The sequence below is a fragment of the Scyliorhinus canicula genome, chromosome 20, assembly GCF_902713615.1.
Source record: "Scyliorhinus canicula chromosome 20, sScyCan1.1, whole genome shotgun sequence".
Taxonomy (NCBI): Eukaryota; Metazoa; Chordata; class Chondrichthyes; order Carcharhiniformes; family Scyliorhinidae; genus Scyliorhinus; species Scyliorhinus canicula.
In genome coordinates, this window is record NC_052165.1 from 3,402,911 (window position 1) to 3,430,006 (window position 27,096).

General features: G+C 44.5%; 1 protein-coding gene across 2 annotated transcripts in view; it reads left to right on the top strand.

Moving 5' to 3' along the window:
* Positions 1-22,213, top strand: part of LOC119954732 (cat eye syndrome critical region protein 2-like) — a 109,160-nt gene extending 86,947 nt beyond the window's left edge. For both annotated transcript variants that reach the window (XM_038780254.1, XM_038780253.1), the window contains exons 16-19: positions 5,989-6,823; positions 8,312-9,827; positions 18,294-18,390; positions 22,110-22,213. In XM_038780254.1, coding sequence (XP_038636182.1) covers positions 5,989-6,823; positions 8,312-9,827; positions 18,294-18,390; positions 22,110-22,115 — 2,454 coding nt within the window. In that variant the 3' untranslated portion in view covers positions 22,116-22,213. The remainder of the gene's footprint in view (positions 1-5,988; positions 6,824-8,311; positions 9,828-18,293; positions 18,391-22,109) is intronic.
* Positions 22,214-27,096: the final 4,883 nt, after the last annotated feature.

Genomic DNA, 27,096 nt, shown 5'->3' on the forward strand with positions numbered 1-27,096 from the left:
GACATAGGAGCAGAATTAGGCCACTCGGCCCATCGAGTCTGCTCCGCCATTCAATCATGGCTGATATTTTTCTCATCCCCATTCTCCTGCCTTCTCCCAATAACCCCTGATCCCCTTATTAATCAAGAACCTATCTATCTCTGTCTTAAAGACACTCATTGATTTGGCCTCCACAACGTTTTGCGGTAAAGAGTTCCACAGATTAACCACCCTCTGGCTGAAGAAATTCCTCCTCATCTCTGTTTTAAAGGATCGTCCCTTTAGTCTGAGATTGTGTCCTCTGGGTCTAGTTTTCCTACAAGTGGAAACATCCTCTCCACGTCCACTCTATCCAGGCCTCGCAGTATCCTGTAAGTTTCGATAAGATCCCCCCTCATCCTTCAACGAGTATAGTCCCAGAGTCCTCAACTGTTCCTCATACGACAAGTTCTTCATTCCAGGGATCATTCTTGTGAACCTCCTCTGGACCCTTTCCAAGGCCAGCACATCTTTCCTTAGTTACTGGGCCCAAAACTGCTCACAATACTCCAAATGGGGTCTGACCAGAGCCTTGTACAGCCTCAGAAGTACATCCCTGGTCTTGTATTCTAGCCCTCTCGACATGAATGCTAACATTGCATTTGCCTTTCTAACTGCCGACTGTGTCTGCACATTACTGCATTAAATCACTCTTTTTCATACGTCTCTTGCCCAAAACCTTAGATCTGTGCTCCATCACCTATTTTCTTTCTAGTTTACATTATCCAAACCTGTCATATAATCTTATGCATCAATGTAGTTTACATCAAACTCCACTGGTTGGGAACTGCTCATAATCTTGGGGGGGGGGGGGGGGGGGGGGGGGGGCTTATTTACACTAGAATTTGAATTATTCAGCAATTTGAATTAAATTACATATGCACTGAATTCCCACTAATTAGCAATCCAATGATCAGATTTTAGATGAAAAGGCTTTCAGAGGAGTGGACTGTACTCCTGTGTGATTGATGAGGTTCTGTAAAAACCAGTGTACCTGTGAAGTCCAGAAACATTCAATATTAACTATTGCTGAACCTTTGAAAGTCTTATCTGTTTGTCATTATTCCCTATTACGAGTATCTCTGATCCATTTACAAGGTTGGTGTTTTCTATGGTATCATTTGACTGTAATCATGGACAAACCTTTAACCTGTTACAAACTCCTGAGGCCTCTCCAGCTCCTGACCTGCTGCGGTCCTTCCTTGCACCTTCCTGTTGGCTCGTAAGGAATGCTGCACAGGCACCCATCTCTTCATCCTCGTCCATAAAGGGAAAAGGAAAAGAAATAAACCTGCAGTCTGAACCGTGACTTGAGAACCAGCTTTTAGTAAAGTAATAAAAATACTTGAAGCAACTTACTCTATTCCTAGGGTCTAGCCATAGATAATGGATTGTTTCGAATCGCTAGCTTTCAGAGCACAGCTCCTTCCATCAGGTGACCACTCACCTGAGGAAGGAGTTGTGCTCCGAAATCTAGTGATTCGAAACAAACCTGTTGAACTTTAACCTGGTATTGTAAGACTTCTTACTGTGCCCACCCCAACGCCGGCATCTCCACATCATAGATAATTAATGACACCGTGGTTAGCACTGCTGCCTCACTGTGCCAGGGTCCCAGGCTCAATTCCCGGCTGGGTCACTGTCTGTGAGGAGTTTGCACTTTCTCCCCGTGTCTGCGTGTGTTTCCTCCGGGTGCTCCAGTTTCCTCCCACAGTCCACAGATGTGCAGGTTCGGTAGATTGGCCATGATAAATTGCTCATTAGTGTGCAGGTTAGGTGGGATTACAGGGATAGGGCAGGGAAAAGGGCGTAGGTAGGGTGCTCTTTCGGAGGGTCGGGGCAGACCTGATGGGCCGAATGGCCTGCATCTGCATCTTTCGCAGGGCCAGAATTCCTGGAGTTGCTACTGAATTCATAGAATTTATAGTGCAGAAGGAGGCCATTCGGCCCATCGAGTCTGCACCGGCCCTTGGGAAGACTACCCTACTTTTTTTTCCAAATTTAGAGTAGCCAATTAGTTTTCTTTTTCCAATTAAGGGGCAATTTAGCGTGGCCAATCCACCTAGCCAGCACATCTTTGGGTTGTGGGGGTGAAACCCACGCCGACACGGGGAGAATGTGCAAACTCCATACAGACAGTGACCCAGGGCTGCGATTCCAGAGCACCCTACTTAAACCCAGACCTCCACCCTATCCCAGTAACCCCATCTAACTTTTTTGGATACTAAGGCCAATGTAGAATCGCCAATCCACCTAGCCTGCACATCTTTGGACTGTGGGAGGAAACTGGAGCACTCGGAGGAAACCCACGCACACACGTCAGCGATATCCGAATAACAAGAACAAAGAAAAGTGCAGCACAGGAACAGGCCCTTCAGCCCTCCAAGCCCATGCCGACCATGCTGCCTGACTAAACTACAATCTTCTACACTTCCTGGGTCCGTACCCCTCTATTCCCATCCTATTCATGTATTTGTCAAGATGCCCCTTAAATGTCACTATCGTCCCTGCTTCCACCACCTCCTCCGGCAACGAGTTCCAGGCACCCACTACCCTCTGTTTAAAAAAAACTTGCCTCGTACATCCACTCTAAACCTCGCCCCTCGCACCTTAAACCTATGCCCCCTAGTAATTGACCCCTCTACCCTGGGGAAAAGCCTCTGATCCACTCTGTCTATGCCACTCATAATTTTGTAGACCTCTATCAGATCACCCCTCAACATCAGTCGTTCCACTGAGAACAAACCAAGTTTATTCAACTGCTCCTCATAGCTAATGCCCTCCATACCAGGCAACATCCTGGTAAATCTCTTCTGCACCCTCGCTAAAGCCTTCTGGTAGTGTGGCGACCAGAATTGAACACTACACTCCAAGTGTGGCCTAACTACGGTTCTATGCAGCTGCAACATGACTTGCCAATTCTTATATTCAACGCCCCGGCCACTGAAGGCAAGCCTGCCATATGCCTTTTTGACTACCTTCTCCACCTATGTTGCTCCTTTCAGTGACCTGTAGACCTGTACACCTAGATCTCTGACTTTTCAATACTCTTGAGGCTTCTACCATTTACTGTATATTCCCTACCTGCATTAGACCTTCCAAAATGCATTACCTCACATTTGTCCGGATTAAACTCCATCTGCCATCTCTCCGCCCAAGTCTCCAAACGATCTAAATCCTGCTGTATCCTCTGACAGTCCTCATCGCTATCCGCAATTCCACCAACCTTTATGTCGTCTGCAAACTTACTAATCAGACCAGTTACATTTTCTTCCAAATCATTTATATATACTATGAACAGCAAAGGTCCCAGCACTGATCCCTGCGGAACACCACTAGTCACAGCCCTCCAATTAGAAAAGCATCCTTCCATTGCTACTCTCTGCCTTCTATGACCTAGCCGGTTCTGTATCCACCTTGCCAGCTCACCCCGATCCCGTGTGACTTCACCTTTTGTACCATTCTACCATGAGGGACCTTGTCAAAAGCCTTACTGAAGTCCATATAGACAACATCCACTGCCCTACCTGCATCAATCATCTTTGTGACCTCTTCGAAAAACTCTATTAAGTTAGTGAGACACGACCTCCCCTTCACAAAACCATGCTGCCTCTCACTAATATGTCCATTTGCTTCCTAATGGGAGTAGATCCTGTCTCGAAGAATTCTCTCCAGTAATTTCCCTACCACTGACGTAAGGCTCATCGGCCTGTAGTTCCCTGGATTATCCTTGCTACCCTTCTTAAACAAAGGAACACTGTGGGACATCACCTGAAGACAGTGAGGATCCAAAGATTTCTGTAAAGGCCTCAGCAATTTCCTCTCTAGCCTCCTTCAGTATTCTGGGGTAGATCCCATCAGGCCTTGGGGACTTATCTACCTTAATTTTTTCAAGAAGCCCAACACCTCGTCTTTTTGGATCTCAATGTGACCCAGGCTATCTACACACCCTTCTCCAGACTCAACATCCACCAATTCCTTCTCTTTGGTGAATACTGATGCAAAGTATTCATTTAGTACCTCGCCCATTTCCTCTGGCTCCACACATAGATTCCCTTGCCTATCCTTCAGTGGGCCAACCCTTTCCCTGGCTACCCTCTTGCTTTTTATGTACGTGTTAAAAGCCTTGGGATTTTTCTTAACCCTATTTGCCAATGACTCTTCGTGACCCCTTCTAGCCCTCCTGACTCCTTGCTTAAGTTCCTTCCTGCTTTCCTTATATTCCACACAGGCTTCATCTGTTCCCAGCCTTCTCGCCCTGACAAATACCTTCTTTTTATTTTTGACGAGGCCTACAATATCTCTCGTTATCCAAGGATCCTGAAGTTTGCCGTATTTATCCTTCTTCCTCACAGGAACATGCCGGTCCTCAATTCCTTTCAACTGGCGCTTGAAAGCCTCCCACATGTCAGATGTTGATTTACCCTCAAACATCCACCCTCAATCTAGGTTGTTCAGTTCCAGCCTAATATTGTTATAATTAGCCTTCCCCCAATTTAGCACATTCACCCTAGGACCACTCTTATCCTTGTCCACCAGCTGAACTTACTGAATTGTGGTCACTGTTCCCGAAATGCTCCCCTACTGAAACGTCTACCACCTGGCCAGGCTCATTCCCCAATACCAGGTCCAGTACAGCCCCTTCCCTAGTTGGACAGTCTACATATTGTTTTAAGAAGCCCTCCTGGATGCTCCTTACAAACTCTGCCCCGTCTAAGCCCCTAGCGCTAAGTGAGTCCCCGTCAATATTGGGAAAGTTGAAGTCTCCCATCACAACAAACCGCAACATTGTGACTGCACACTTCTTATCCCTGATCTCTACCCATATAGCCTCACTGCTCTCTGAGGTGGCCTCCAGCAGTACAATCGTGATATTCTCCCTAACTAGTAGCACAACTCCGCCACCTCTTTTACATCCCCCTCTATCCTGCCTGAAACCTCTAAATCCTGGAACGTTTAGCTGCCAATCCTGTCCTTCCCTCAACCAGTTCTCTGTAATGGAAGCTCTAAGGCTGTAAGGTGTTCAGCAACATCTCCCTGTCGGCTCTGCCTCAGAGCCATACACTGAGGCAGAGCAGACAGGGAGATGTTGCTGAACACAGCGGGTCTGGTGGCCTGAAGTGCATATGTTTTAATGCAAGAAGTATTACAGGTAAGGCAGATGAAGTTAGAGCTTCCATTACAGAAGCTGAACCAGTCCAACAGCAAACGTATATTTCCAAATGTCACTCTTCAGCTAACCCACTTCGCAGATCAACGGGTTGAAAATAAAGTTTATAACATCAAGACACTACAAATCAAATGTTGCACCGTAAAATGATTGAAGGTGTCTATAAAGCTATTTTCATCATGGACAATTATTTACTTGGAATCCTCAACTCCTCTGTAATATCTAGGAATGTCAGCGAGGATAGATTAAAAGCTAAAGTTAGGGCAGCACGATAGCACAATGGTTAGCACTGTTGCTTTACAGCTCAGAGAGCGGGGTTCGATTCCCAGCTTGGGTCACTGTGGGTCACTTTCTGTGCGGAGTCTGAACATTCTTGCCGTGTCTGCCTGGATTTCCTCCGGGTGCTCCGGTTTCCTCCCACAAGTCCCGAAAGACGTGCTTGTTAGGTGAATTGAACATTCTGAATTCTCCCTCGGTGTTTCTGAACAGGTGCTGGAATATGGCAACTAGGGGATTTTCACAGTAACTTCATTGCAGTGTTAATGTAAGTCTACTTGTGACAATAATAAAGATTATTATTAATATTATAAACCCCTTGTTACAATTCCTAAAATGTTGCTGTTTTAACATATCAACACAAAACAGTATAATTCTCAACAACTTGGGAACTAGTCTTTGCTCTGCCTATAATAGTTATTGAGTCTGTTTTTCCAAATGATTTGACAAACATTGTGTGACTTCCTTAAAATGTTTGAGAGAGATAAATTGTTGAACTACGATATATTTTTGTCTAATTACAGCATCAAGTGACTGTGAATGAACATCAGGGGCCCCGGATGGTGGGACCTGGAAATAAAACAACTTATGCTGGACCAGTACATGGACCCTCTCTAGGTCCTAGACCCCCATCGGTGCCACCTGGAACAGTGAGTGCTCCACCTCAGGAAGGAAGTATGTACCCAAGCCAACCATTTCAACCAGGATATACAGCCCATCGCCTAGAGAGGCCACTTCATCAGCCAAACTCTGATTTTCAGGGGAGGCATGTGTACAACCCATATGGTCATCCAAATGGCCCATGCCATGGACCTCGTCACGCATGGAATGGCCATAATGACGGCTCAATTGAAAGATCTTTAGGACCTGTTGAAAAGAATCCACTGGTTGGTCCAGGTCAGTCCCTACAGTCACAACATCGCCCATTTTCCCAACTGGTGGAGCACAATCTAATGAGACCATCTGTGCCACTCAATCACTGGCCAGAACAGCCAGGTTGTCTACCTCAGAATGGGCCACCCGGATATCCCAGACTTCCGAATTCGCCCCAAACACCCAATATGCAGAGAATGCCTCCTCCTTTCCTAAGACCTCCACATCAAGGGCTCCACATTGATTCGATGCTGTCTAGTCCAGAGATGATTGCAATGCAACAACTTTCTGCCCCAGTCTGTCCGCCAGGACATTCTTCAGTATATCTTTCTGACCCACATGCACCAGTACCACAACAACAGCATGGTGGAGCCCAGCAGCATATATCTAGCGTGCAACCTCTCGAACCAGCATTAGAAGACTGTGCTGATTCATTGGAAACACCACAGGATACTGAGATGCCAGAAGATATTGATGAAACTCGAGGTAAATGTGCTTACATGTCCAAAGCTGAAGTCCAGGTGATCAACTGTACATTTTGTTTGTTTAAAGAAAGACATTTTGAATGGGGTTTTTGCAGAAGCTAAAATTAAATGAATTGATTCCCTCTGTGACACCCTGGTTCACTCCTCTATCACCCCCTTCCCATGCATCGCAGGAGGTGTAGCACTTGGCCATTTATCTCTCCCCTCCTCACTGTCCAAGGCCCCAAACAGTCCTTCCAGGTGAAGCAGTGATTTACATGTACTTCTTTCAATTTAGTCTACTGTATTTGTTCCTCAAATTGCGATCTCTACAGTGGGAGACTAAACGCAGCATGTATAACCGCTTTATAATGCACCTTTGCTCAGTCTGCAGACAAGACCCTGACCTTCCTGTCACTTGGCATTTCAATTTGCCATATCGTTCTCATGCTCACGTTTCTGTCCTCAGCCTGCCATAATGTCCCAGTGAAGCATAATGCAAGCTGGAGGAACATAATCTCATCTTCCAGTTAGGCACCTCATAGTCTTCTGCACTCAACATTGAATTCAACAACTTCAGATCTTGAACTTTGCCCTCTATTTTGAATTTCCGCTCGAGTCAGATTGTATTCTCGTGTTGCTTTCAGATAGCACTAATCTTTATTCTGCTATTAACACGTACTCTGACCAAGCTTTGTGTCTTTAATACCATCATTACCGCTCCTTTTGCCTGTGTTACGTAACATTGTTGTTGTTTTATCTCCCTGGGCTCTAACCTATCCATGGCCTCTTTTGCTCCACGGTACGCTAGCACAGTGGGTAGCACTGTTGCTTCACAGCACCAGGGTCCCGGGTTCGATTCCCAGCTTGGGTCACTGCCTGTGCAGAATCTGCATGTTCTCCCTGTGTCTGTGTGGGTTTCCTTCTGCAAGTCCCGAAAGACGCACCGTTAGGTAATTCGGACGTTCTGCATTCTCCCTCCGTGTACCCAAACAGGTGCCAAAATGTGGCGGCTCGGGGCTTTTCACAGTAACTTTATTGTAGTGTTAATCCCTACTTGTGGCAATAAGATTTTTTTTTTAAAACCTGTCGCTCTCCCCATTTTCAACAGCATAAAATCCATCACATTCCTACACGTCTTTAGTTCTGAAGAGGACTCGTGTTGGACTCAAAGTTAACTCTGTTTCTGCACAGATGCTGCCAGACATGAGTTTTTCTAGCACTTTGTTTCTATTTTGAATTTCCATCTTCCGCAGAATGTTGCTCTTCTATAAATTAACTTTGTTTCCTCCCATCGCTATCCTCTTCCTCACACAAATGTTTTGAATTGACATGTTTATTTTGCACATCATTCTCCAATGAGCCGCAGTCAATTAATATGGGAGCGAGTCACCACTAGTTCAATCTCACCCCTCTCCCTAACCCCAACCTCTCCTGCAAAGATTAAAGATTAAAAATCTTAAATTTGATAATAGCCGTTGCTGAATGTAATTTGTTTGTCCTTGAACAGAGACGGAGCCAATCAAAAACACGTCGGCCGGAGGGGAGCAGAAACAGCAATACAAAGATTCAGGAATCTCTCCTCCAATTACTGAACAGACAACCGCACAGCCCCCCGAAGGTGACATCAAACTGAACTCGGCCAACTTTACTGAACCAGGAACAAGCGAGAGTCAAAGTAACGGGTTAAGATCCATCAATATCGAAGAAGGGGACACGCAAGACATCAAATTGAAAGATATTGCCAGTCCGGTTGTAAAGACACAAAAGGGGCCAAACAAACAAATTTCAGACTCAAAAAAAAGGGCTGTGAAGAGCAGGGCAAAGAACAATAAAAAGCTCAGTGGCAGAGTAGGCAGAGAGAAAAAAGTAAAAAATCAGAAAGAAGCTGAGGTCAAGGATCAGAATGATAACCAGGTTAACCAAAATGTTTCCAACTCCACACATTACACTGAATCCTCAGACCAGTCAGCTTCCACAAGTTTGGTGAACACAAATGAGAATTCTGTGAAAAATGCCAACGCTTTAACACAAGGCAAACAGGGAAAAAATAATGGAAATAATGCTGGGATGTTGGGAATGATGCCCCACACACAGTACGGACATAATCCAGACTACTCTGTTGCTGGTCAGTATGGTATGACCCGTGGCTGCAGGCCCTTTGGACGAAGCATGGGCGGACCCCAGACATTCCCGAACCGGCAGCCTTTTCCAAATCCAAATTTTCCTCAGCAGTTGTCACCAGGGATCTTCCCTGCATATCAGCATCAAGTCCAATGTTATTCATATCATGCTTCCCAGCAGCAAATTCAATCGCCGTACCACCAATATCAGCATCCTCATTATTACGCATACCCTCAAGGGCAGGGTTATCCTACAGAGGACTGGCCCCAGGCCCTATCCCCAACAGGCCATCATCTCCAGCAGTCTAGCCACTTATCAGTGCAGAACGGAAATGGGAAAACACCAGGGCCTGGCGTTCCTTTGCCAGGTTCGGAGGGGTCGGTGGACAGTCATGCACCAGCAAATGCAACACAAGAAGGGCTGAATGGAAACTCTAAAGAAAACAAAGACACCAGCCAGGGGACCAGCAATATGTCACACACCATAAAGGAGGAGAAATTAAACAAAGAACAGGAAAGGCCCGAAAGTCCAAAGGAAATTCTGGATTTAGACAGTCATAATGCTGCTGCTAAAAGACAGAGTGCACAGCCAGGTGGACTGATATACAGGGGGCCTGGAATGCATCCAGGAATCCAAGGGCCTCATGGCATTCTTTCACATTCATCTGTCTATCCAGCTCCCTCTCCATCTCTTTTCAACCCAAACCCTTATGCAACTCGGCGACCTCCTCACTCCATGTTGGGGACGTCACGTCATCGTATCCCACCTCATCAGATAAATGGCCAGCCACAAGCCAGAATGCCTTTGTACAGTCGATCTGATGAAAGAATGGGTCAGTATCATAATATGATGATGCAGCAACAGGGAACCCGACCACCAGAAGAACCTTACAATATCAGAGGGTAAGGCATCTAACTTGTATGTTGTTTTTTTTCCCAATGTGCAATTCTTTTTTTAAAGAACTAAAATAACTGTAACAAGCCAAGTTCCATTCAGTTATGCAGAGCTTTTAAGTTTCAATTGGCTTCTTCAGAATACTCCCCCATACAAATCAATTAAATAATTGTTGGTCTTGTGCCATTCTCAGCCTATTGTTGATGCAGAATTAATTGGCAAATTAAGTTCAACGTGGATAATTGTGAGTTGGTACGTTATGATAGGAAGACTAGAGAAGTGGAAAATTGGACGGTGGAAGTCTAGCTGGGGAAGCAGATCCCAATTGTGTACAAATACATTAATCATTGAAAGGTGCAGCAGAGGTTAGCAAGGTCAGAAATAAAAAGCAGACCACGGACAAAGTTTATTTTCAGAGGGGTAGAATTGAAAAGGAAAATCCTGATTGAGCCTTGATTAGACCACTCTTAGAGTAATGTATGCAGTTCTGGTGACCATATTATAAAAAGGATATAGAGGCACTTGGATGGGTGCGCATAAGATTTACTATGACAATACTAGAAATGCTTGAGTGTGTATGAGGAAAGGTTTGATGAGCTGGACAACTTTTTGATAAGAGTGGGTGCAGAGAGAATGTTTCTTCTTGTGGAGAATAGCTTGACTAGAGGCCATCGATATAAGATAGTCACCGAGTAATCCAATAAGGAGTTCAGAAGAAACTTTTGGATAGTTGTAAGAATGTAGAACTCGCTACCACAAGGGATGGTGAAAACAAGTAGTATAGTAGATGGATTTAAGGGAAAACGAGACAAGCCTATGAAGAAATAGAGAATAAACGGTTGAGAGATTTAACTGAGAAGAGAGGGGAGGATGTTTGAGTGGAGCATAAACACCTACATAGACTGGTTGGGCCTGTGCCATATATTCTATGTAATTCTGCATAATGCTATGGAAATTAAACAAGCAAGTTCTCCTGAACAAAAATTTGAAAAGCATCCTTTTTAAAAAATGATCTCCAAATAACGCTAGGCTTTGCAAGATAAGACGAACAAAGTTTTGTGTTTGGTTCCTCTGGTGAGAGAAATTAACAGGGAACTTGGTTTTTAAAAAATAAAGGAAGACGAGGGCAGCACGGTGGCACAGTGGTTAGCACTGCTGCCTCACTGCACCGAGGTCCCAGGTTCAATTCCGTCTCTGGGTCACTGTCCGTGTGGAGTTTGCACATTCTCCCCGTGTCTGCGTGGGTCTCACCCCCACAACCCAAAAAGATGCGCAGGGTAGGTGGATTGGCCACACTAAATTGCCCCTTTTAAAAAATAAATTTAGAGTACCCAATTCATTTTTTCCAATTAAGGGGCAATTTAGCCTGGCCAATCCACCTAACCTGCACATCTTTTGGGTTGTGGGGGTGAGACCTACGCAGACACGGGGAGAATGTGCAAACTCCACACGGACAGTGACCCAGAGACGGGATTGAACCTGCGACCTCAGTGCAGTGAGGCAGCAGTGCTAACCACTGTGCCACCGTGCTGTCCCTTAATTGGAAAAATTAATTGGGTACTTTAAATTTATTTTTAAAAATATAGGAAGACCATATTCAGACTCGGCGACTGGTGAGTGAAATTATGGGGTGGGATTTCCGGCCACGCCCATCCTGAGATCAGAAATTCCCGCCCGAGGCCACCGGACCTATAAATGGTCCCCGTCCCGCCCATGACGATTCTTGCAGTGGGTACGGCAGAAAACTCCCACCCATTGTATAATGCAAAGTTAGAATGAGCTGTTGGAACTGCAGTGAGAAGTTATTCTGGGTCCCAGCTGCTTAGTGTAATTGAACAGCTTGGGGCTCCTAATTGAAGGAAATTGTGAAGTTTAGCACTCTATTAAATTTAAACTGCTGGGGCAATTTTTACTTCAAATTAATTTTGCAATTTAAAAAAGATATTAAAACAATTCTAATTGCTATATCGGAATAAGCGATTTTACCCATTCAGACATTATATTCGTGTTGAAACTATTAATATTGCATGCAGATAGTTTTGGGATTTATGGTTCTGTGTCGGAAAGGAAAGTGCTCTCGAGCCTTTCATACAGTGAATGCTGCACCGCATCACAGTTCAATACAGGGCAGGCTTTGGCAAAATATATGTTACAAGATTTGACTGGCTGAGTGAAGGGAGACAAAAGTGATAACAAGGACAGACCACCAGTGGGACATGATTGGCTGAATAGTCTGTTCCTATACTGTTTCATTTGTTGTTCTCCAGCACCATCCTAAGTAATGAGGTCAGAGCAATAAGCTTGGAAATGTTGTGCTCTAGCAGCATCTTCTGAGGAGCTGGTTCTCTGCTGGAGGCTAACGGTCACTTTCGCCACTTGTCGTACGGGAGCAGCATGAGCAGACAACAGTCTGCATGTGCAATATTGATAATTGAGGAAAGATGTTTCTTCTGAAGATTCTTGTGTTAATCTATTACTATAGACTGTGAAGAGCCAATACGTTCCCTAGTGTTTGCTGAAATAGAGTATCTCATTTGGAGCAGCCTTTAGTTTACCTGGGCCGATGAGAGGAAAATTAAACAAAGGCTTGAAGTCCTCCTCCTCATCTGTACTGGAAGTAGCTGGTGTGCAGATGTTGGATTGAATATAAGGATAGATTTGGTTGTGGCTTCCCTTCCCTTTCACCCCCCACCTCCCCCAGGCGCGCACGCACACACACACAGAATGGTGACTTGGGCAAGGTACAAGAAGGCTACCAGCTACTGAGCAACTATATAATATAAATGTTTTAAAATATCAACATTTTTCTCCCCTACAGGGAATGTAATGCTTCTCTTCTATCAGTAAAAGAGAAATTATCAACCACGTTAACATTGTAATTGCAAAGCACGTGGAGAGGGAGAATCTAAAGAATGCCTTTAAACTGGGCAAAATACCTCCCCCTCCACTTTGGTGTCTTTAGGTGTCTTTGTGCGTGGGTTTCCTCCGGGTGCTCCGGTTTCCTCCCACAGTCCAAAGATGTGCGGGTTAGGTGGATTGGCCATGCTAAATTGCCCGTAGTGTCCTAAATGTAAGGTTAAGGGGGGGTTGTTGGGTTACGGGTATAGGGTGGATACGTGGGTTTGAGTAGGGTGATCATTGCTCGGCACAACATCGAGGGCCTGAAGGGCCTGTTCTGTGCTGTACTGTTCTATGTTCTATAATGGGGAGAGGGTGTATGGGGAGGGGTACAGAAGGGAAATATACTCCTTCGCAAGTACAGGAGCACACAGGTATGCGACTGAGTTAGAGCTTAATAAAACATTAAGTGATCAAAATCGATAGCGGTGCAAAAGACTGGGATATATCTCAATAGAATTAAGTGTTACAATTTATCACCTCTGAAAATGCTTCGATTAAACACAGTCTCCTGTGGAGAGTCGAGCATAAAGTAGAACAATGTGCAGTTGAGCTTAACAGATTTTATATGTTAACGTATCTATTTAAGCTAGTCAGATGTATAATGACAAATATTATTTCATTTTTTTTAATTCAATGGATGTGCCCATCACTGTTACGGCCAATATTTATTGCCCATTCAGGGGCTGGTTTAGCACACGGGGCTAAATCGCTGGCTTTTAAAGCAGACCCAGACAGGCCAGCAGCACGGTTCAATTCCCGTACCAGCCTCCCCGAACAGGCGCCGGAATGTGGCGACTAGGGGCTTTTCACAGTAACTTCATTGAAGCCTACTCGTGACAATAAGCGATTTTCATTGAGAAGATGGCAGTGAGCCTCTGTCTTGAGCCACTATAAGTCTGTGGTGTGGGTACTCCCACAGTCCTGTTCAGAAGTTCCAGAATTTTGACCCAGCGACAGGGAAGAAATGGAGATATATTTCTAAGTCAGGATGATGTGGAACTTGAAGGGGATCTTGAAAGTGAGTGCTTGAAATGGACTGCTTTATTGGTGTCAAGCTTCTAAAGTATTTGTGGAGCTGCACTCACCCCAGTAACTGGACCACATTCCATTGCAGCCCTTACTTGTGTCTTGTAGGTGATAGAAAGGCTGTGGGGAGGTGAGTCACCGAATGTTTAGCCTCCGATCTGCTCTTATAGCCACAATATACTGCTGGTCCTGTTAACTTTCTGGGCAATAGTGACCCCAAGGATACTGATACTAGGGATTTCAACAGTGACAATACCATTGAATGCCAAGAGACGGTGGTGAGGCTTTCTCTTGTTGGAGATGGTCATTGCTCAGCATTTGTGGTGTGAATGTTGCCACAGTTTAAGCCTGAAGAAAGCTGGCAGGGCCTTACTGCATGCAAACATAGACTGCTTCATTATCTGAAGATTTGTAAATGATACTGAACTCTGCAATTACCAGTAAACATCCACATTTCTGACTTCATGATGTAAAGATGGTCTCTGAAGATGGTTGGGTCTAGGATACTACCCTGTGGAACTCCTATAGTAATGTCCTGGGGCCTAGATAATTGGCCTCCAACAAAGAGCCTGGTAGTGTAGTGGTCAGGGAAAGAGCAAAGTATAGTACGTGAATACCGATCCTGTCTATGCATTGCAAAAGGGAACTGGGCAAGAGGGGAGAGATTCCAAGGGCAGGTTGTCAGACATCGGTTATTCTGGAGATACAGAAACAAAAAACAGGAAATGCTGAGGCAGCATTGATGGAGAGGAAAATAACACATTATCAGAACTGGAAGAAGTTGAGATGTAACAGGTTTTAAGCAAATGCAGAGAAAGGAAGGAAGGGTCTATGTTAGGTTGAAAGGTAAGTGTGATTAAATGGTGAAAGGGCTGATGGTGCAAAGCAAAGGGGGTGGTAAAGGGACAAGTAAAGAAATTAAAGTTGAATCTCGAGAAGCTGAAACATGACAAAAGCAAAATCATTGCCATCAATGCTGACCAAAAAGAATGGGAGCCGTGATTATGACTCAATTGTTAAACAGTTTGGATGGCTGCAAAATTCCTAATTGAAAGGTGAGATGCTGGTCCTGAAGCTTACATTTGAGTTTTGTTAGAATTGCGCAGGAGGTGGGCAGCATGGTGGCGCAGTGGTTAGCCCTGCTGCCTCACGGCACTGAGGTCCCAGGTTCGATCCTAGCTCTGGGTCACTGTCCGTGTGGAGTTTGCGCATTCTCGCCATGTTTGTGTGGATTTTGCCCCCACAACCCAAAGATGCGCAGGGTAGGTGGATTGGCCATGCTAAATTGCCCCATAATTGGAAAAAATGAGTTGGGTACACTAAATTTATAAAAAAAAGAATTGCGCGGGAGACTGTGGGCAAGGCTCCCCGAGCGAGAATGGGATGGAGGTTTAAAGCCAGAATCATTGCTTCCAGACTGAAGGGAGGTGTTCTACAAGATGATCAACCATCTACATTTGAAGTCCCCAGTGCAGAGGAGACTGCTTAATGAGCAGTGAATACAGTATACAAAATTAAAAGACTACAAATGCATCATTGGCCTGAGTTTTACATTCGGAGGTTGGGCACGTGATTGAGCCGACTGAACACAAAATAACATCAAATTAAGTTGGGTTTGCTTTTCATTTCTGCGCGCACAGTATCAAGGTCAGCAGGCACACAGGAGAGCCTGTTCTGCGCCTGGTGACAATTATACGGCCAAAAGCAAGTGATTTTACGTTGCTCATGTGATTTTTCACTAGTTGCATGGGCAAGACGAGTGGGTGGCCAACATGCTTTTATCAAATCCTCATCCAACTACAGGACAAACGGCCTCCGGAGCACAAACATTTTTAGTCTCACTGTGAATTTGTTACTGTGCCAGTGCAGAATTTTCAGGTTTTCTTTGGATTATGCTTGTATTCAGGACCGTAACTTCCCTGGAAGGTTTGTTGAGAATTGCAGCATAGTGCACCCTTGTACACAGGTCCTTGTGCATCTGATACAATGGCGATTGTACACTCATCTGGTGGGACCTCCTGTGAAGTGGATGATTGGGGTAAGAGGGAGAGGAGGTCAAGTGAGCGCAAGTAACATCCCAGATCTTTGAGGGGAGAGGCACAGGTTCAGCTGGTGCAGGGCCAGCAGAGAGGTCAAGGCAGTAGAGTCTGCAGAAGACACCATTACCCAGCAGGTAGAATGTACAGGCAGCGTTCCAACTATCTCCAAATATCTGAGGTCCAGTGCTGAAGGAGGCTTCACCTCTCTCTGGACACTGTGACAGCAACATGCAAGATGATTGGCCAGAAATCGCCTCCAACTACATGGACGGACACCCCATGCCAGTGGTTTTGGAGACCACTGTGGTCCTCACCTTCTACTCCACCAGTTAGTTCCAGGGGTCAGTGGGAGGGTTTGTTTAGGGTGTCCTAATCAGCTGCACACAGCTGCGCCAAGTTCATTACAGATGCTATCTTCAGACATGTCAGCACATTCATCCATTACCCAACAGGCTGAGAGAACCTGACAGAGAGACCAAGAGGCATGGCAGCGTTTACCCTGGCAATTCACATGATGCTTGCATCTTGCTGCACTCTCAGGTACGGAATCTGTTCATGGCTCCTGCACAATTGGATGGATGGCTGGGTGATGTGGGCTATCCCTTGAAGTGGCTGATGACCCCACTACAGCTCCCAGGAACAGAGGCGGAGGAGAGATACAACAGGAGATATCCCTCCACAAAGATGGTGATAGAGAGGGCCATTGGGCTGCTCAAGATGTGCTTCAAAAGCCTGGACCGATCAGAGGGAGCATGCTCTAGAGCATGTCTGCCTTACAGTCGTAACATGCCGCGCCCTGCACAATCTGGCACTACCAGTGGAGGCTGAAGAAAGTAAGACAGCTCCGCAGGCCAGAGCAGATAACTTCAGTGATGGGTCTGATGAAGAGTCCGTGGTGGCACAGGGTGACACATTGGAGGCAAATGAGGTGAATGTTCAGGGAGGCAGGGACACCAGCCTTGACCTTGCCAACCTTCAGCTAGGCATCTCAAACATTGGTGCTTCCTCATGCCAATGGCACTGTCTCCTTTACAAACAGTCGTGATATGTTAGACCAGACCAAAACAAGCCTGTACTGCATCTGGCACCTATTTCAAACAAAAAACCAACGTAGCCCATTAAAGCAAAAGCAATGTTTATGTTATTATCGATGCACCAATGTAGAACATACAATGCTGATCTTGATTTGATTTATTGCCACGTGTACCAAAGTACAGTGAAAAGTATTTTTCTGCGGCCGAGGGAGCGTACACAGTATGTACATAGTAGACAAAGAGAATAATCACCAGAGAATGTTGACAAATGGTACATCGACAAAGTAATTGGAGCTGCCAAACTGAACACAAATTTCAAAATAATGAACACAAATAATGTCACCCGTAATAAGTCCCTTGTTGTGTTCAGGGTGCCTTCAACTTACTTTTGCAGGTGTTGTTCTCACTGAACCCCCTCACTGACACTGGCATTGGAGGCAGCCTGCTGGCTCGGCTTTTCTGGTGGCTGTGATGATCTTGACTTGACGATTGTCCTCTGGCCGGTGGAGCCTGAGCACCCTGGACACGTAATCACCAGGGCATCTCAGATGTAGCAGCCACTAGAAGAGGGGCGGAGGAGCTGGTGCTCTCATCTAGAGCCCTCTGAGCAAAGCCCACAGAGGTGAGAGGCACCTCGTCCACCAGCATGAGGTATGTTTGGACCTCCCTGCTGAACATTGATGGACGCGTACCTAGCAGAGAGACTAGACATCTCTCACACTGGCAGTGACCTCCTGAAATCACAGTCAGTGTGCTGGATTGCAGGTCAGAGTGTCACCACAGGAACCCCTTATTCTGTTCCTGGAGCTGCCTCTCCATGAGAGTCGGCACTCTGTCAATGGAGGAGGCTCTGCACTCCGTGCTCAGGGTCAAGTGCAGAACTGATGCTCCACATAGACTCCTTCATGACAGAGATCATGGTACACAGACCCTCATGGATCTGCACTAGATTGGGCACATTACAGCACGTTTTTCAATGCTCCATCACATTTTGGTTTCTCTTTTCCTAAAAGGGCAAAATAAATTTCTTCATGAATGCTCTCTCCCTGAAGGTCCATTTCAGCTTGTGGATCGGCAGAACATCAGCGACAGAGAATCTGTTAACTGTCATTTTAGAAACAAAGAATCGAAGCTATTAAATGACCTGGAACTTATTTTAATTGCCTAAAGTGAAATTGTTTTGATATAATTGGGAGGAGGGATGTCTCGGGTATGATATTTTTCCTGTTGACCATTTTTCAGATGCTCCCATCCCCTGCAGTGTTAACGTGGTTGATAAAGAGTACTGTGGACTTACTGATTACAGAATGGAATTTACAGCCCTGATTTTGCTCAGGAGAAAGTTTTTTAAAAAATAATAATATTCCCTCATCAACCGCTGAATGCATCTGTCTCCTGTCCTTGAATTCTGGAAATAACATTACTCAAAGTGGTGTGGAAACACTAAGAGTTTTATGTTGCTTGGCTTTAATAGGATACCTGTACAGGAGCACCCATATCAGAAATCAGTGTCAGGAACAGAAATGGGGAAGGAAGTTGAGCAGAAGATGCCTACTTCATTTGCTGATCAGGTAAGTAATTGTTGTTCCACGGTGTTTGGAAATACCCTGAACTATTTTTATTTGCCGCGTCCTATATTCCTTACGTTTCAATAGTTTACATTCATACGGAGGTTTGAAAAATACCCCAAGGCAGAATCAAAAGGAAGTATGTCACATCAGAGAAGGAAATAGTAGGGGAAGGCCATTTGACAGAATAAATGGGCTTTATAGAGGAACTTAAATGAGGGTAGATAAAGGAGTAGGACTTATAAATAAATTTGATTTGAAGGTTTGGGTTTTCTTGTGTGATTCCGATTCAGATACAAAATTAGTTCCTGTGTTTCTAATTTTAAATGATAGTTAAAAGTGAAAATAAAGGAATAGCTTGATTAATAAACTGTCTCTAAATATGAATTTGTTTTGGGAATAATATCATCCTGATTCTATCCAGCTCTATTCCGACAATAATTTCTGAATCTTCGAAAGGAAAACACTTGCATTTATATTTAAAGTTTCAGAGTTAACGAACCCAAGTGCAAGGTTTGGCCATTGCGGTGCATCAGGGAAGAGGAGAAGTTACCCTGGAGTTAGATGCTGTTCTCTGCAGCCAGGAGCATGATCCCAAAGACTGGATTTACCTGCTAGGGTGAAGGACATTTCTTTGGGGCTGGAGAAGAACTAGGAGTGGGAGGGAAGGTTTCACATAGCTATCAATAGTAAGAAGTCTTACAACACCAGTTTAAAGTCCAACTGGTTTGTTTCCAATCACTAGCTTTTGGAGCAGTGCTCCTTCCATTCACCTGAGGAAGGTGCAGTACTCTGAAAGCTAGTGATTAGAAACAAACCTGTTGGACTTTAACCTGGTGTTGGAAGACTTCTTACTGTACTCACCCCAATCCAACGCCGGCATCTCCACATCATAGCTACCAATGACAGAGGAAAGAGGAAGAAAGAAATTGTGACGTAGTGTGTGAGTAACTCGGGGCTAAATTTAGAAACAGAACTACAAAGGCGATAGCCTCTGGATTACTACCTGAGCAACAAGCCAATTCATAGAATCATAGAATTTACAGTGCAGAAGGAGGCCATTCGGCCCATCGAGTCTGCACCGGCTCTTGGAAAGAGCACCCTACCCAAGCGCACACCCCCACCCTATCCCCATAACCCAGTAACCCCACCCAACACTAAGGGCAATTTTGGACACTAAGGGCAATTTAGCATGGCCAATCCACCTAACCTGCACATCTTTGGACTGAGGGAGGAAACCGGAGCACCCAGAGGAAACCCACGCAGACACGGGGAGAACGTGCATACTCCGCACAGACAATGACCCAAGCCGGGAATCGAACCTGGGACCCTGGAGCTGTGAAGCAATTGTGCTAACCACTATGATACCGTGCTGCCAATTGGCAGAGGGTAAATAAGATCAGAGGGTTAATTGTGTGGCTCAAAGGAATGCCATAGGAATCCGTGCTGGGGACACAATTATTTACAATAATATAATGACTTGGACAAAGGAAGTTAATGTATTGTTGCCAAGTTTGCCAATGACCCAAACGCAGGTGGGAAGGCAAGTGGTCAATAGTCTATAGAGGGATGTAAATAGGCTAAGTGAGTGGGAAGATACTTGGCAGGTGGAATATAATGTAGGAAATTGTGAGGTTATGCACTTTGGTAGGAAGAATAAAGGAGCTGAATATTATTTAAATCGAGGAAGCTGCAGAACAGAGGGATTTTGGGATCCCCATACATAAATCACAAAATATTAGCAAGCTAGTTCAGCAGGAATAGGGAAGGCAAATGGAATTGTAATCATTGTTTTAAAGGGAATGGAGAATAAAAGGGGGGAAATAGGTGCCCTTCAAACCTTCACCACCATTTAATATGATCATGGCTGATCATGCAAATTCAGTACCCTACTCTCGTTTTCTCTCCATATTTGATCCCTTTAGCCGCAAGGGCCACGTCCAGCTCCCTCTTGAAAATATCCAGCGAACTGGCCCCAACATTGTTCTGTGGCAGAGAATTCCACAAGTTCACAACTCTGACAGAAGAAGTTCTTCCTCATCTCAGTCCTGAATTGCTTACCCCTTATTGCTGTGACCTCTAGTTCTGAACGTCCCGCATCTAGCCTGTCCAGTCCCATCAGGACAAAGAACAAAGAAAAGTACAGCACAGGAACAGGCCCTTCAGCCCTCCAAGCCTGCGCTAACCATGCTTCCCGTCTAAACTAAAATCTTCTACACTTCCAGGGTCCGTATCCCTCTCCATAGACTTCCCTCTCCGTAGACTTCCCTCTCCAGGACTTTATATGTTTCTATGAGATCCCCTCTCATTCTTCTAAACTCCAGTGAGTACAAGCCCAGTCCATCCAGTCTTTCTTCATCTGTCAGTCCTGTCACCCCGGGAATTAGTCTGGTGAACCTTCGCTGGACACCCTCAACAGCAAGAATGTCCTTCCTCAAACTAGGAGACCAAAACTGCCCACGCAAAACTCATGGTGTGGACTCACCAAGCAAGACATCCCTACTCTTAGAACCATACCACATTCTCGGGCATCTCAAAGCACTTTATATTCAGTTAATAATCTTTTTCAAAGTGCCATTGCACCACGTTTATTAGCGTGTTGCATTATCACAGCATATCCCAGAGAGCTTTACAGCCGAGGGGGTACAGGGCTGGTCAGTATGCTGGCGCAGTTGGTAACACTGCTGTCTCACGGCACCAAGGTCCCAGGTTCGATCCTGGCTGTGGGTCACTGTCCGTGTGGAGTTTGCACATTCTGCCCATGTTTGCGTGGGTTTCGCCCCCACAACCCAATGATGTGTAGGGTAGGTGGATTGGCCACACTAAATTGTCCCTTAATTGGAAAAAATGAATTGGGTACTCTAAATTTATTTATTTTAAAAATAATAATATTATAATAATTATATAATGTAATCTAATAAATATAATCTAAAATATAATATAAATATAATGTCTATATAACATAATAAATATAATATATAATATAATAATCTTTATTGTCACAGTAGGCTTACATTAACACTGCAACTAAGTTATTTGAAAAGCCCAGAGTCGCCACATTCCGGCGCCTGTTCGGGAGAATTCCAGGAGAATTCAGAATGTCCAAATTATCTAATGGCACGTCTTTCGGGAGGAAACCGGAGTGCCCGGAGGAAACCCACGGCCAATAAGCCTCCAAATTGAAAATTGTATTTTAAAGTTAGAAAATAATAAATGTATTGAAAAATATTTATTTGTTCTAAAATTAATGAGAACGAAGAACAGTGCAGTGCAAGAACAGGCCCTTCGGCTCGCCAAGCCTGTGCTGATCATGATGCCCTAATTAAAAGAAAAACGTCTGCCCTTAAAGTTTCCCCCTTGAACTTGCGTCCCCGTGTAATTGACACTTCGACCCTTGGAAAAAGCCTCTGACTATTATGGGAAGCTTATGCCTCTCATAATTTTGTAGACTTCTATCAAGTCTCTCCTCAGCCTCCATCTTTCCAGTGAGCTTCTATAATGACCAGGGCAAGTAAATATATTGTTCCTTTCCGACTTTGATATATCATTCATTAGTTCTCTTCGCATGCTATTTAAATGAAACTATTTACCTGCTAAACAGGCCTTTGTCCACTTTTAGTCATATGAATATTTTAACTATAACTGCTGCTTGGTAGAACATGTTAGCTGTTCTTTATTTGTATTGGTTGAATGAACACCGATGTCCTTTTTTTACCCCACAGAAATGAGCAAGATGGATGATTGCAAGTGGAGCCAAGATCTAAGAGGACATTGTTGTGACAGCATTTCAGTGTTCTAGTTCAATGGGTAGATGCAATTTTTCATTTAAAAAAAATAGGTATTATGAGAAAACTCAGGTGTAAAAAATGTACTTTAAATTGTAGCATTTCTATCTGTGTAGGGATTTGGTTAAACTGGTTTACAAGAATAAATGATGCCTTTTTCTCGAGTCTGTTGAATGTATCTATGAACAGGTAGCAACTAAGTAAGCAATATCTCCTGGGTGTATCACTGCAGTAAGGTACCAAGCATCCTTTTTACAAACTGAGAGTCATTTTGGAAGATTTTTGTGGAAATCCATTCTTGTTACCAATACATACAGCCGCTGTTTTTTGTGATGCAGTAGTTTAGTTGCAGGGTTGCAAGCTTTAGTTTCTATTTTGTATATTTTTCCCCTGGTTTATTCTATAATGTTATAGTTGTTACACTAAATTGTTGACATGAAATCCATTCTGCACTGTTGCACAGAATGTTTGTTCTATGTTTCTTTGTTTAATATTGTCTTTTTTTTGTAACATTTGATGTGTTCTCTGCTGCTGAAATTGTAATATTTAATCGCCGGTCTCAGGTTTGCTCGCGGTGACTATACCACAAATACTAAATCCCAGTAAGAAACCCGAGACAACACTAAAATAAACTTTATTTAATTTAAATATTTGATACAGGTTCACCAGCAAGACATTAGTTCCTGTACTCTATAAATCAACTGAGGTAGAAGGTAGGATAGACTAAAGGTCTTATTCCTGTTGGATGCAATCAGCAACTCTTATGGTATTGCAGCCTCGAAGACACAATATGATGGTTATGTGTGTAAAAGTTTTTTTAAAAACCAGTTGGATACTGGATTAAGTCGGTTAATTTCTGGATACCACCACACCTCACACCATCAAAGTAGCCATTTTCATTTTGGCTGTCACATGGGCAAATTAATTTATCACAAAGAAATTAAGATTCGGCACATTAAGGTGCATATTATCAGTGTCCTCTCTCTGTTGCCCTCTTGTGTACTTACTGATCAGTACAACTGGTGGTGACTAAACCGCCCCAGTCAAAATGATTTGCCTCTAGTCCTCTTGAGTCAACATGAGAAGCAGTTCATACGCCAAGATGGGGTGTGGTTCACATTCAACAACAAAAACAAAAGTTTTATTTTCAAAAGAAAATCTGCTGTAAGAATTCCTAAACCAGGAGTGTGGCTTCAATCAGTCAGCTATAATTCACCACTTTCACCCTCCACAATCATCTAGACAGAATACATTGGAGCAGAGATAGAGGGGACAGCTTTGGCTACTGAGAGACTCCCTGGACTAGGATAGGGAAAAGCAACAAGGGTTCCCAGTCCAGATCACGGTCGGTCAGTCCCTTGTTGGAAAGCACATGCGTATGTGGAATTAATTCAGGGCAGGTTTGGGCTAGCTTATAATTTCACGTAAATGTTTGCTGACACGTGATGTTTGCACTCTTAAATGGAAAATTGCCGTTTTTGAGTTACCAGATTGCCAGTGCTCATCAGTGCTCACTTATAAATATGGAACTTGCATTTAATTGATGGCTTTCATGTCCTTATGATGACATAGCCAGTGAATTACCTTTTCCTGTATAAAATTTTGTTACTGTTGTTTTGCAGACAAACATGCAGTGAATTTGCACACAGCAAGGCCGACACACACCAGTGAGACAAATGACCTGTTTTTATGATAAATGTTGGCCAGGGCTCCGGGGGGGGGGGGGGGGGGGGGGGGGGGGGGAGTGCTCCTTTTTAGACAGTAGCATGGGGTCATTTTGCATTCACTCAATCCAGGTAGACACGGTCTCAGTTTAGCGTCGCATTCAAAAGACGGCACCTCCCAACAGAGCAGCACCCCCCTTGATACCGCACTGGAGCGTCAGCCTAGATTATCTGCTCAAGTCCTGCAGCGGGCCTGGAACCCACAACCTTCTGACCTAAATGTTAGTGTCCTATCACTGAGCCACGCTGGCACCTGATGTCAGCACCTTTGAGAGAGCAGCAATGCAAGGCCATTGGAGCCTGTTTCTCGATTTGTGACTGTCTATGAAGCTACTTTAATTGCTTCCAGGAATTCTGGGAAACCTATGCAGCAATAACCCCACTTTCCTTTATCAATGTCTTGCTGTAGCATTTGATATTCGCAATGTATTTGTCTTGTCTGGAGGCAGCTAACATTACAGCCACTTAAAACACTCCAACAATTGATGATCTCTGATAGACCATGTAGTTTTTAGCCATTTTTTAATGATATAAAAGACAATAACATACCTCAGACTGTCAGTCCTGCAGTCTTCCACCAAGTCTGCACTAGCTACAGCCAGTATTTTACTCTTTTCCGAGGCACTAGATGCTGGGAAACATGAAACCTATTTATTTGTACTTTATATTTTGTATATGTTGAAATTTTTTAATGAAATGCAATGTCAAGTCACTTTGGTTACAGTTGTGACACATACCTCAGTTGTTCTCTACTCGGGCCCTTATGTAAGAAAACATTTTTATTGTTGCTTGACTGACATAGATTATTTTCCATATGAATTTACTATTTTCTATATTGTACATATTTAGAATAAATGTTTGCAAATCTCAGTCTAGTAGAATCATGTCTGTATGTTGTTGGACACCAAAACATTTATTTGAATCAATGATTCAGTCATGAATGCAAAGTATAAATCTTTCAGAATGTGCATACAAGTATAGTTCTGGCATTATTATTAAAATTAAGATACAGAACACTGATGAAGGAGCTGCGCGATGAAAGCTAGTGATTCAAAACAAACCCGTTGGACTTTAACCTGGTCTTTCAAGACTTCTTACTGTGCTCACCCCAGTCCAACGCCATCATCTCCACATCATCCTGAAAAAGATCCCTTTATCCCCCCCTCTCTTCCTTCTGCCAGTCAGCCAATCCTCTATCCATGCCAGAATCTTACCCTTAATACTCATATGTACCATGACCTTTATCACCCTCCACCTTTAGGATGCGCTGCTGTCATAGAATCATAGAATTTACAGTGCAGAAGGAGGCCATTCAGCCCATCGAGTCTGCACCGGCTCTTGGAAAGAGCACCCTACCCAAGGTCAACAACTCCACCCTATCCCCATAGCCCAGTAACCCACCCGACACTAAGGGCAATTTATCATGGCCAATCCACCTAACCTGCACGTCTTTGGACTGTGGGAGGAAACCGGAGCACCCGGAGGAAACCCACATACACACAGGGAGGATGTGCAGACTCCGCACAGACAGTGACCCAAGCCGGAATCAAACCTGGGACCCTGGTGCTGCCCCTTGCTGTCATTCAGTAACACCCCTGACCCTGGTCCAGAGAAGCGGCAACACCATCTTGAAGTGACATCTGTGACCACAGAAAGGCCCCCAAACTAGTAGAAAATATTCGGCCCTTCGAGCCTGCTCCGCCTTTCATTATGATCACTATATCCTTAGATTACAATGGATTGGCCTCCACTACTTTCTGTAGTAACAAATTTCACAGGCTGACAGTTCTCTGGGTGAACAAATTTCTCCTCGTATCAATCCTAAATAGTCCACCCCATACCCTCAGACGGTGACCCCTGGTTCTAGACAAACCCACCATTAGGAACATCCTTCCTGCACCTACCCTGTCTAGTCCTGTTAGAATTAGAACAGGGCTGGTTTAGCACACTAGGCTAAATCGCTGGCTTTTAAAGCAGGCCAGCAGCATGGTTCAATTCCCGTACAAGCCTCCCCAAACAGGCGCTGGAATGTGGCGACTAGGGGCTTTTCACAGTAACTTCAGTGAAGCCTACTCGTGACAATAAGCGATTTTCATTTCATTTCATTGCAAGGGTTTCTATGAGATCCCCCCCCCCCCCCCATTCTTCTGAACTCCAGCGAATACAATCATTTAAAAATAAATTGAGTACCCAATTCATTTTTTCCAATTAACGTGGTCAATCCACCTACCCTGCACGCGAAGCCCACGCAAACACAGGGAGAATGTGCCAATCTGGGGCCTTGGCCCAGTGCTAGCCACTGCGCCACCGTGCTGCCCTCGCGAATACAATCCCTTTTTAAAAAAATTTACAGTACCCAATTCATTTTTTTTTCCAATTAAGGGGCAATTTAGCATGGCCAATCCACCTAGCCTGCACATCTTTGGGTTGTGGGGCACAACCCACGCAGACACGGGGAGAATATGCAAACTCAACACAAAGTGACCCAGAGCCGAGATCGAACCTGGGACCTCAGCGGCGTGAGGCAGCAGGGCTAACCACTGCGCCACCGTGCTGCCCACGAATATAATCCTAACCGATTCAATCTCTCCTCATACGTCAGTCCCGCCATCCCAGGAATCAGCCTGGTAAACCTTCGCTGCACTCCCTCTCGAGCAAGAACATCCTTCCTCACATAAGGAGACCTAAACTGCTCGCAATATTCTAAGTGTGGCCTCACCAAGGCCCTGTATCAGGGACAGCACTGTGGCGCAATGGTTAGCACTACTGCCTCATCTAAATCAATATATATTGTGAATAGCTTGACCAATCCCTGCGGTACCCCACAAGTCACTGCCTGACGATTTGAAAAATACCTACTCTGTGTTTCCCGTCTGCGAACCAGTTTTCTTTCCCTCTCAGTACATTCCCCCAATTCCACGCTTTAATTTTGCACACTAATCTCACATGCGGACTTTATCAAAAGCCTTCTGAAATTCCAAATATACTACATCCACTGGCTCCCCCTCATCTACTAGTTATATTTCTCAATGAATTCCACTAGATTTGTCAGGCATGATTTCCCCTTCTGTCAGGTGAGATCCAGGCACCGTAGCTGTCTCTGAAACCCACCTTCAAAGTGTACAAGAGGCAAATTGAAGGAATGTTGTATCTGCCCAATTCTCAGATACTTTAGTGTTTTAATCAAAGTTTTACCCAAA